The sequence below is a fragment of the Strix uralensis genome, chromosome 5, assembly GCF_047716275.1.
Source record: "Strix uralensis isolate ZFMK-TIS-50842 chromosome 5, bStrUra1, whole genome shotgun sequence".
NCBI lineage: Eukaryota > Metazoa > Chordata > Aves > Strigiformes > Strigidae > Strix > Strix uralensis.
The window spans coordinates 56220443-56232879 of NC_133976.1; the positions used below are offsets into that span (position 1 = coordinate 56220443).

General features: G+C 36.6%; 1 protein-coding gene across 1 annotated transcript in view; it reads left to right on the forward strand.

Moving 5' to 3' along the window:
- UBN2 (ubinuclein 2) overlaps positions 1-12437 on the forward strand; it is a 55107-nt gene that overhangs the window by 13490 nt on the left and 29180 nt on the right. Inside the window, exons 4-6 of the mRNA XM_074870980.1 lie at positions 7147-7284; positions 8501-8613; positions 9630-10128. Of these exons, the coding sequence (XP_074727081.1) occupies positions 7147-7284; positions 8501-8613; positions 9630-10128 (750 nt within the window). The remainder of the gene's footprint in view (positions 1-7146; positions 7285-8500; positions 8614-9629; positions 10129-12437) is intronic.

Sequence of the window (12437 nt, forward strand, 5' to 3'; positions counted from 1 at the left end):
GCTGTCTTTTGAAGCAGTGATATCAGGTAGCCACACTGACAGGAACTGAAGCAAAACATGAATGCTAAGAGCAATGAGAAGCATGCAGTTCAGTACTTCAGACACCCAGGGCTGTATTTCAATGTTTAATCCAGTCTACAATATTCATGGTTCCACAGCAGCCTTCTAAATACTGGTGTAAGAGGCCTGTGCTGCTGGGAAGAGAAAACTAGCCTACAAATGGTTTCTCATACATGGAAAGTTTCTCCAAAGCAGGTGCTTCAGCGTAAAGGAAAACCTTATTTTTCTTTAGCTACATCTTGCCTCAAGAGCTCAGACCTTCCTAAAAGACAGGCTTTCAATGGTTGTATGTTGATTCTAGTAATTCTAAACACAATGGTCAGCATTGCTCTCTTTCTATCTGGGTTCCCTAGAATACTTTCTGTAGTTTAAGGGCTTAGTCTTTGCAAAATTTCTATGTCATGATACAGTTTTCATGATAAATTTCATTTACTTAATTTTGTAATCTCCAAGATTATTAAAGATGTGATAGATTTAATATCCTCTTCTCTCCCACCCTGGCTTCCCCTCAAATGTTCCTGCTGTTGTGATCTAAAACTTAAAGCTGATGGATTCCCAGTAACAGCATCTTGCTCAAGACTCTTGAGTATCTGGGATGCTTTTTCCCAGTGGGAATGGTATCTATTTGGGGAATGGCAGAGCTCAGTGTGCTGATGGTAATTTTTACTTTTTTTGTGGGGTTCTGGGCCAGATAATGTTTTAGGCCAACTTGATGTTTTTCTTTCATCCTTCCTCCTTAAAGGAGCTTGTTTTAAGCATAGCTATGGAGACAGTGATGTTGAGAAAGATAAATGTCTCTTAAAGCAAAACAAAAAAACCCCTATCAACCTGCCAGTGTCTGAGGTGTATACAGAAAAATGCTACATAGGATCCATTATTAAACATGCTTTTCATGTTGGATTGAGAGATAAATTTAACACTGCTGCATTTTTCATGTGGAAAGAGCTGGCTTTGTAGACTTCTATCACAAACCTCATCCACACTGAGTACATGAGGGTGCATTAAAGCTTCTTTTAAGAGATTCACTTACTAGCTGTTTCATTGGCTATGTATTTGTATGTTTATATTACTGGTCTGTCGTCTTTGTTCATGTCACTTTGCCCAGTCTTAGAAGTTCTATGGCTGGGGAATAGTGCTCACTTAGCTGAGTGCACCATGTCACCTTTAATAAAAGATGTCATGAATGCTTCTCAGGTGTCTTCAGGGTAGATCTGCTGGTTGGCACCTGACATGTCATATGCATTCAAGTGAATACAAGGGCAAATTTCAGTTAGGATATTCTTTCTTTGCTTTTTACCCCTCGTCACCCTAAGGTAAATAAGTAAAGGAGTACCAAAACAAATAAAGAAGGTACTGTTCTGTTAATGTAGAACAGTCGTGTTAAAACTATATATTCAGCAGTCCTCAAGTATGACTACCATTGTTTAGATTAGCATGCATCAAGAATGTAGGAGTAAGAAATAATTAAATAATAATGATAATAGCAACTTCTTGCTTTTTGATAAATTCATTTTTTTAAAGAGCACAAAATCACTTTTCAAAGTAATCTGAGCTACTAGAGGGGTAGATTATGGCCTAGGATCAACTATTCTTTGAGTAGTTGAATTTACTTAAGCAGCACAAGGTACTTAAATGTTTTCCAAAAAATATACAAACAATATGATTATTAATATAAAAGGGGGGTTTATAACATGCCAAAATAACAGATCTTTGATAAAGCATTTGTCTTAAATGTCATATATGGTAAGTCTGCTCTTCATGTTAAATGAATGGAAAAGGAAAGTGTAACTCTTTTTTACAGAATCTTCTAGTGATTCTGTTACATGAAACCTGGAGAGGTTAAGTAATACATTGCATATTTATTTGTAATAAAAACACTGAACTATATTTTCAGTGTGGGTCTGAGCTCAATCTCTAAAAGAACTGAGTTGAACAGATAAAGGTGGTCACATGAGCGGTCATATATTTTATAACTTAAGCTGAAATATTTTCAAGGCAATGACAATGTCACCTCTTTGCACTGAAGGTCACTTAAGCTAATAGCCTGACTCTGGTGACTGGTGGAAGGGTATAAAAGGTGGTGGTCATGGTGAGAACAAAATAGGGCAATATATATATATATCTATGTACTTTTCTCAAGGTGCTCTGGTAGGTTGACGGATAACAGTATACTGACTACCAAACTAGGATTCTCCTAGGAGACCATACTATGCTAGTCTAGACTACCCTGAGTCAGGTGGTATATCTTTATTTAATATTTATTTATAATTTATAAATATTTATTTTTTCTGTTGTGTTTTGTCAGCAGTCCTTTGCCCCAAAAAACAAAACCAAAAACTTGCCTGTTCATTTTGGAAGAGGAACCTTCTTTACCATGGGAAGGCTCTTTCTGCATGCTTTTTGATGTCGTTTTGGATTAGAAAAGGAATGTATTGTTCCCCCTTAACCTTGGTCAGGAGTTCATTGCATATTCTCTTATGCTATTTTTTGGAAGGATAGTTCTGTTACTTTGTTTGAAAACTTATAAAGGATAGCAAAGCCAAAGAGTGCATTTCAGTTCTTTGTGTCTTTAAGAAGCATTCATTGAGATCAATCAACTATGTTTGTGTGAAGTATCTTGAAGTATGTAGTGAACTGTAGGGATATTCAGTCCATTTGACTGAAGCAGCCATATTTTACATAACTTCAGTAGCTTGACTGTGAGTGAAGTCAGTGAGCTAATGATGATGACAAATAGCTCCCCACCCCTCCCAAGCTGGTTAGAGCTATCTCAAAATAAACTGAACAAGGAACAAAAATGATCCCTGCTTATCTTTTATCTAAATAATACCAGTTTGAGAACAAATAATGTTCAGGATACATTTTCTTAAAACACTTGGATGTATTTGCAGCAAATATCACTTCCAGAATTTAATACAGAAGTGTTAAAAAGTGTTGTCACGTGTGTACTTTTATAGTATACGTTGTTCTCTGGAAGGGAGCTGAATGAGGAGAATCATGGTCAGAATATCTGAACACAAGAGTAGACAATGCAAGATACTGCTATGTACTGTGGATCTGGATTTCAGAACTAAATTGGTATAATCCATAAAATTTCACTGTTCTTGGTATAATAATGAAGTTGAAACTGGTTAACTTATTTTTGAGAAAACCTACATTCTTTCACACCTAAACATTTAATTAAATTAATGGCACTAGAAGCACAGTAATGTAGCTCAAGGACAATAGTTGAAAATAACTTAATGATCTGCTTTTAGATCATCAGACAATATATCAGTCTTATTTTGTTATCTGCAGAATGATTCCATAATCTTCCATGGGACAAATCCATGTTCATCGGAGTCAATCATATATGAAGTCCTGTCTGCTTGTACTTCTGAGAATTTTAATTCTCAACCTTGGAATGTACAAGGAAGAGCAGAACACTCTAAAGGGCTTACTGTTTTCCTTAATAGGATAATTTCTGTGATTTCATATGCCGAAAACCTAGTGCAAAGCAAAAGTCTTGAAACCAATTCGTCAGAAGATTTAGAAGTTGCAAGAGCAATGTTCCCTTTAACTGAGAGTCCTGAAGAAACTTTAAAATGAAGTTTAATCTAGCTGTTGGCAATATCTTATACAATCATATTCAAATTTTCTGTTCAATTAGCACACTAGTAAGCTTACCTTGAAGAAGGGGGTACTAGGTACATTGTGATCTGCAGGCCCCAGTTTTAGGTAAGTTGAAAATGAAATGAAACATTGAGTTATAAGTTAGACCTTGTTCAGTAGGCTGAGGATAAACCAAATTTTGGTAGGGAAAAGTAAACTCTCTCAAGGGTTAAGGAGAACTGAATGTCAAATAGGTTTTCAAATGTCTGACTAAACTCATAGTCCTCAGCAGAAGCTGTTGAAATCTCAACTGGTAAGTCGCACATTCACATCTTGCTGACTGTTTGCCTGCCAACTGTTAGGGGATAGTTCATTCATCTGTATATTGAATGAATTCTGTATTTCTGGTTGCCTTGTTCCTATGGATCCGTACCACATAGCATGTTGATCATTCTAATAATCTGTTGTGATTTATGGCTTCCTCACTTGTGGACTGTCTTTAATACTTACTTTTTTTCTTGTGTGTTCTCTAGGACTTCCTTTACTGCTCTCCAGCCAAGTCTTTACTGTGTTTCCTTTTACTTGTTCTTCACTTATTAGATAATGGTCCCAGGTTTGACTGTGTGCGTTCTCCTTCAAACTTGGCAACTACTGTATTCATCTGTTTTGATCCTGTACTGCCCCAACCTCACCAATTCAGTTCACACCCTGCTTGGTTTATTAAGCACTGTGGATAATAATTTATTTTCTTTCCCTTTGATCTTCCTTGTACATAATGAAGCTGGTTCTTAGAGCTGTGGAAAAATACCAGATTTCTCTGAAATTCTTACCCAGCCTCCACTCTCAAGTTTACTTTGCACCTCCTACTTTGTGTGATTGTCCTGGTCTCTTAAGATTAATGACAAGTCCAAAACTAAGCCACTTTGCTTTCATTTTGTCCAATTAATAGATTCTCCTGCTTTTTTGTGCTAGTCTCTCATATGATCTTTCATAGATCCTGTCAACACTTTCCCTTTCTGTCTTTCTGTACTGCTTGTTAGGCCTTACATTCCAGGAAGATAAAAGGTGATGACTCGTGGATATTTCTAACTAATTATTCAGATCAAATCCTCATAGTTCTCCAGTTCTGGCTGTTTCACCAGCTTCCTTGTTGAAGTATACATTCACTGTTTTGCTTTCCTGGATAACTCTTCTTCCTGTCTTAATGCTTTTGTTAGCCCAGACTTTTTGGTTCTTAAACCATTTTATCTTAAGTATATTTTGCATGGTGTGCAGGGGGGAATGAAATAAGCTGGTAGCTGACGGTGTGTTCCCTTCATGTAAGTGATCTCAAGTCTTCAGTTAATGTTTGTGGCAGTTAAAACTGTCTACTAATTTATTCAGCCTGTTGAATTCTGTCTTAATAGACATGCAGTGGAAGGCTTGCTGGTTCAAACTTCAAAATAACAAACATATTGTTACCTTCTCAAGTATCTTAATTCTTAATTGTTTGGCTGTGCTACCAAACATTTACTGCTTGCAGCTGTAACTCAGAATTGACTCTTTCTTCTGCCAGAGTGCATAGCTCTGAGGTGTGTCAAAATCCTACCCTTTCTTTCAGAAGAAGGGCAGAAATGGATTCTTAATCATTGCACTGTTATTGTGTCTTTCTGGTACTTTTGTAACACTTTTCAGGTCCTGTAAGTATTTTCTCCTTATCTTTGCTGGCAGGTATGTGTCTCAGGCTTCCAAGCAGACTAGCTTCCAGAATTATATTTGTTGCTTTTTAAGTGCACCATCTTACAATTTTCAGTATGGTATTTGGAGTAGTTAAGGACAACATTGTCTTTTTGTGTAGTGATAACACCATTGTCAAGGCAACCATCCCTCAGTTCTCTTGCAAACACTTCCATGACTTGCTGCTTTGATACTTAAGCATAGAGCTAGAATGAATCTATTTATCCTCCCAGCCTTCTTGAGAGTTTGCTGTTAACAAGATATTTCTTAGAGATTGACAGTTTGCTGGTAATACTTGGGGAATAATGTCATTCTGAGGAGGCTGCTGGGCATGAAATAATAGAAGTATTGTCTTCCACTGTACTTAATGTTGACCACTTCTCCTACATCTTTGGATTTCAGTATTTTTGAGATACGACTTTGTAATTCTAACTTGGAAATTCCTTCATAAATAGTAAATGCTTTTCAAAATAAAGTATGTATAAGTGTTTGAAACCTTTTATGGTTTTCAAAACGCTCCAAACAGAAGTAGAATGTATGTGACTTTCAGTGAAATGAGTCTCCTGGATTTGTTGTATTTGTATAAGAGGCAGTGTCATATTCAACATCTAAAAATGGAAATAAGCTAACAGATACTGTGGCCAAGTTTGTCGTGTCTGGGATAGCACTTTTAACAAAAGAAAATTTCAGAGAATTTAAAAGTAGTTTTTTGGGCAGGGCACTGTGATTGGAGTTGGTACTGAATGTGGCATGTGTTGGAAGGTCTGAACATGTCAAGTGCACCATAGAGATTGGTATTAATGAAAACTGTGGCAATCTTAATGAAACAAAGCATATAACCTGAAAAGTTTTTCATTATTAATTTACATCTCTACTATCTAAAAAAAATCTCTATTATCTTCAGTCCTATTTCCTGGATATAACATCCAGTTCTGTAAACTTCTGATACAGATTAGGCTTCTTCCACTAAAATATAGTGATTGTTCAGACTGTCATCTTTTTTGAAAATATGAAAGAAATAGGTTCCGGAAATAACTGTAGCTATCACTAACAGGTAGCTTAAAGGGCCTGTGATAAGTGTGTGTGACTGAGAAGGTTATTTGAACTACACATTGTCTCATAAAATTGAAGGGTATTCAATACAAGTATGAAACTTAAAATTTAAAATTGATAGAGGCAGCGTTTGTTGGTTTGTTTTGGGGTTTTTTTTACAAAATGTTTTCCACCAGTGATGCTGCTGGTATGCCTGTAAGGCTGTCATAGATGAAACCAATAAATCACTATGTGCCTGCCTACTTCCTGGACAAAACCAACCAGGGAACAATCAAGTGTAGTTGCTCATAGGCAGGTGGGGTATCATTGTTCATATGGCTTATGTATCTTGAGATTTAATGTCTAGCATAATGTAACATAATCTGAGACAGAATATTGGGGGAAAAATAGTTGAAAAGATTTTGGGCCTTTTTTCCTCAGGGGTAGGGGGGAAGCCTCTGTGCCCATCCTCATTTCCTTCAGAAAGCAGTACTTTTAATGCTGTAACCCTGTCTTTTCTTCTTAAAAAAAAAAAGCATTGTTTTGAAAGTAGAAAGGTCATTCTGTGATATTAATGTTCTGTGCCTTGACCAGTAAGTTTTCAACAACATTACTATCCTGTTTCTATTCTAGTAAGCTGTGCTGTGTACTTGTATATAATTTTTCATGTGTAAGGACTGGTAAATTAGTAAACTACATACTCATTTCATTAAGAAACGCTGATAAACTCCTCTTTTTCCTGTCCAGTATGATGAATTGGTTCCTGCATCTCTGACAACCAAATATGGAGGGTTTTATATCAACACTGGTACACTGCAGTTCCGCCAGGCATCTGACTCGGAGGATGAAGACTTTGCAGAAGACAAAAAGCATAGGCCACCTAAAGTGAGTGATCTTAATTATGGTTTTTATACAGAACTTACAGCTAGGTGGACGTTGGGAAATACTTGATACACTTAGAATGGCTCAGATGAAGAGGCTGAAAGCAGAATGATGCACGGTATTGTTTCACTGCATTATCTGTTTTGTGGCTCATGTACTAGCATTCTTGAAATAACTCAGGATGTCCACAGGCTGTCCAGTCTTATAAAACTAACCATCTGTTTAGGCAAGCTAACAATACGTGTCCATTTGTCATGAAGTCAAAGATGATTCAGTAATTTTATAAGAATTTTATTATGAGATGAGAACTTAAATTCTCCAACACTGCTTTTATGATTTTGCACAAAGCTTGCATGATTTGAAATTGTTCCCAGTATTCAGAATAACACTTAAAATATCTGTTAAAATAAACTCAGTGTGTAAGAATAGCTATATTAAAAACTATGTATACAGTCTTTCCCAAACAGTATGTTGTTCTGTGTACTTGGACAAGTTATGATCAATACAAACATAATTGCTTGCATGTGATATTGACAAGTTCCATGCCATTCCAAGAACTTCCTGCTTTCTGATGTCCTTTCCTGCTCTATAATACTTCAAATTTTAACATAATTTTAAGGTTCTTGTATTGTGTCTGACTGGGATGGAGTTAACTTTCTTCATAGCAGCCCTTGTGGTGCTACGATTTGGATTTGTGACTAAAATAGTGTTGATAACACACCAAAGCTTTGTCTGCTGCTGAATAATGTTTGCACAGTGTGAAGGCTTTCTTTATCCCTGTGCTGCACCAGCAGATAAGCTAGGGATCAGCATGAACTTGGGAGGGAAGACAGCTGATCTGAATTGGCCAAAAAGATACTTCATACTATGTAACTTTATACTCAGCAATGAAACTGTGGTAGCAGAAGGAGATGGTGGGATTCAGTCTTCCAAGGCAGCCATTGCTTATTCTGGCTGGACATCAGTCTGCGTGTGCCTTCAGAGTTTTCAGCAAGAAAAATACTTTAATTCAGTAACTGTTTAAAAACTATTAATGATTGAGACTTGTCAGAAACTGCAATTGGTGCTAGGAATCCAGTGGTACTGTTTGCCTTTATGCACATTGAGGTATTTCATTCTGGCTTTGAATTGGAAAATGTAAGGAAAACTAAATGTGTCTTGCTGTAAAAGTCTTTTAGGGTAAAAGAATCATTGTCCTTTATTTGATCTCTTTGTCTAGATAGCAAAGTTAAAAGAAAGTGAAGATCGTGGAATGAAGAAGCGCAAGAGGAAAGATGAAGGCACAGAAAAGGAGAAGAAGCCTCGGAAAATGAAAGTTCCTAAGCAGTTGGGGTAGGTTTTTTTTTCTTTAGATGAACCCTTGAAATCTACTTGAGGCTTGGTTTCAAGATTGTGTGCCATAGCAAGATTATCACAGCTGTTTAGAATATTGTATCTGTAAACTATAATAGCTAATAGATTTTGGGTTTAGAATTTGTGAGGGTTTTTGCATAAATAAGTCCTACAAACTAATTTTTTTGTCCTCCAAAATTTTGAACAAGGAATAATAAGGCATGACAAATTACAGAAAGAAATTTTGAGTCTATGATGAATAGCATTATCCATCATTGTTCTACCCAGTCTTACATAGCACTAAGAATTACATCTTCTAATGAAAAATAATTTTCTTCCTATCCCTTGGTTTCTCATCTGGAAAACTATAAGCATAGCTTAATTATTGTGCATGTTTCTTACTAACTTTGTGTGTGCTTTCCTGAGTTCTGAGTCTAGCATGGAAGGATTAAGGTGGTAGGTTTTATAATTGGCTTCTAGAAAACTGTCACTGGGTGAAAGTTGTGTTGTTATGAATATTTGAGTAGGTATTGAAAATTTATTGATAGTGTTTTTCATCCAGGTGATGAATTGGCAGAAAAATCCATGTAGATGTTGAGCCTGAATGTCAAAATTCTTAGCAGTGAAGATAATTTTTTTTAATGTACACAGTGTGCTTAAACTTAAAACAACCTGCCACCATTCAGGAGTCTGAAAGGCAAGTTTTTTAGTAGCATAGACCAGCTATGAGTTTAACAACTGTGCTGCCTTCTCCATAAATAGATTGAGAAGTCAAAAGTAAATAACCTTTGCTTTCAATGTGTACAAAACTTAACAAATCAGTTGGAGAGCATGAAATCACATGAACAGCAAAGGTTTATGGTAATTGATAGAGTAGTCTGAAGATGGAAGCACAGACTATTTTCTTCTTTCCCCTGATAATTTTTTAATTGTACTAAACTCCCAGATTTTTGTTAAAGGTTGCTAAGGCCTCAAAAGTCATATGCATTCTAATGAAGGATTTCTTTTCTCTACAGAGTAATGGCCTTAAATTCACACAAGTCTGAAAAAAAGAAAAAGAAATTGTATAAAGACTCACTCTCTCTGGCTGCCATGATCCGTAAATTTCAAAAGGAGAAGGAAGCCATGAGGAAGAAGGAATCTAGTCCAAAACCTCCAGTGACTGTTGCAACCTCTACCCCTAGTAAAATTCCTTCCTCCTCTCTCAGTGCAGGAAATGATATCTCTGACTTGAATCTTAGGATCAATGATCCTGTCCTCTCCATTTTTGGTAGCACAAATGAAGGTGAGCTCCTGCAAGAAGCTGAAAGTGCCCTGGAGATGCTGGGAGACATTGACTTTGACAAGTTGCTTGATGGCACTTCTGATGGCAGCCCAGTATCTGAGCTGTCAGGAGAAAATGGCAATGTCACTCAGGCAACCTACACCTCTCAGGTCATGACACCCAAGCAGGTGCCTGCCCTCCCAGAAGGTCTGCCTATGCTACTTGAAAAGCGCATTGGAGACCTTCGAACAGTAAGTATGAATTCACTGGTAAGGGATTGCATTCAAGAATCTGAGAGAATGAGGAAGAATAATTAGGGCCTAAGTTGTCATCCTTGAATTACAGGCTGAAACTCTAAAAAATGGTAGAAGTGATCTTAATGTCAGTCTTAATGGCTGTATTGTACTCAGATGAAAATGGGCACAGAGATGATGCAGGTCAGTTGTTAAAGCAGTGTTTGTTTCACGGTGGAGACAAGGTTTTCTAAATCTGCTGTGTACAAAAACTTGTAATGTTTGGGTTTTTCCATAATGGAAATATTAGTGTTACTCTAACTTGAATTATTAGTTTGTGAAATGGATGGGTGTTTTCTTACTTTGGAGGAAGAAACCTGAAATGACTGCAGCTTACAAATCAATGTCTTGAATTTTTGTCTTTAACATAAATGCTAACTTGCCAGTTTAAAAAAAAAAAAGGGCAGCAAAAAAAACCCCACCAGAAACCACCCAACTACAAAGGAAAACCCCAAACACAGCCAACCACAAAACTGAGTATTTTTCTTTGAAAGGTTAGTATGGCGTCCAAACTCATCAAAAATATTAATGAAAAGTTTTAAATCTACAGGTTACAAACATCACAACAGCTTACTGAAAGGGATCAGAGCTACTAAGATGTTATATGCCCCTTGTTTCAGTTGTGGATGTTAACTTAAGTTGAGAATAAATTTGTTTGGTTGTCCAGATTCTGATATTAAAGCTTTTCCTTACTCGGGACACAGTGCAACTTTTCCTTACTCAGAGTAGGTTCTGAAAAAGCAGTTCAAGGTACTACCGTTTTTGGTAGCACTAAACAGTAGCAGAGCTTGCTTTGCTACAGGTTAGAGTAATGAAAACACGTGATGTTTATCTGTATGTAAATGTCTCTGGTCTTAGTTTTTTTAATATACTAAGCTAAATACAGCCAAGGGGTTAATATTTACTAAAGTGAGAGATACGATTTTTGTCTACCTTTGAATATTCAGGTTAATTTTGCTATGAATCAACAATAAGCGTCTAGCAAAACTGCAGAATGACTACATTAGGCCGAAAGTCAGGAAGTGTTAGTGGCCTGCCCCAAATTCATGCTGCTCCACTGTATAACAAGCCCCACCCAGTTGGAAGAAAGCTTTAATTCAGTGGCTCTTGGAAAACCTAACTCTTCTATCTTCTGCTTTTGATGTTTTCTGGAAGTTTGATGCTGGCTGAGCAGAGCAAGTCTACCCATATACCTGGGGAAAGCTAGACTGTGTGTCGACTTCAAAGATTGCAACTTCCTTAACTTCTGCAAATTGCAATCAACTGACACATCATCAGTGGGGAAAACATCTTCTAAAAAGCAGGAAAAAAGAAATGGGTCTTGACACATGCTTACCAGGCTCACAGCTTTAGTGCTCTTTAGTGCAAAGAACACTAAGAAATTTATAAAGCTGTAGGGAAAAGGCTATGTTCCGTGAACAGAGTATGATATATCTAGATTTAAAAAATACATATTTAGAAAGCCATTGACTAAATACAATAAAAACTTCTTGACTTCCTTTTGTAGATTAATGTCTTCTAGTTCCTTAAGTGGGCAATTCTGAACTACCATGACAGAAGACAGTATTATACATAAGCAGGAAAGTAATAAAATGGCTTTTTTCTGTTGTGAAGGTGACTGTCAAGATAATCTGTGGAAAAAAAGCCCCACACTTCAGTGATGGCGATGCAGTTTTTGAATCTGCCAATATCGTTCTCTTTAAAAGCCAGCAACACTATACAATATGACAATATAATGCTGAAATAGCCTTTTAAGGTCTACCAGGGTCTGAAATGTCAAAGCATAGCTTTCCTTCCACTTTATATAAACCAGAAGATGATGATGATCCTTGTGTTGATTATGCTTGAAGATACTGGATTTAAGATTTTCAAACTTGTCTTTTTGGTATCCTATCACTTGTAAGCATCTATAACCTTTCTAATTTTTTTTTTAGCAGGACAAATGCTTCAGTATTCTTAAACAGGTAGCACCATCCCCTCAGCAGCTGAATTTACAGTAGAAGGTAGTGAGCAGAATGCAGTCCTTACAGGAACTTAAACTCTGGTATCAATGTTTGACTGAAGTGGTAGAGCATTCAGACAATGGGCTACCTTATGGTTTCTGATAGCGTATCAGACTCCTATTTTCCTGTGCAGTGTAGAGTTCACAATTCCAGAAAATACTTTTCTTTCAAACTTAAATGGGTCAGTTACAAAAAGCAAGAACAGTAAGTATTTCATAGTAATAAATTTTATCAAGTTTACACTTGCATTTGAGCAACCTGGTC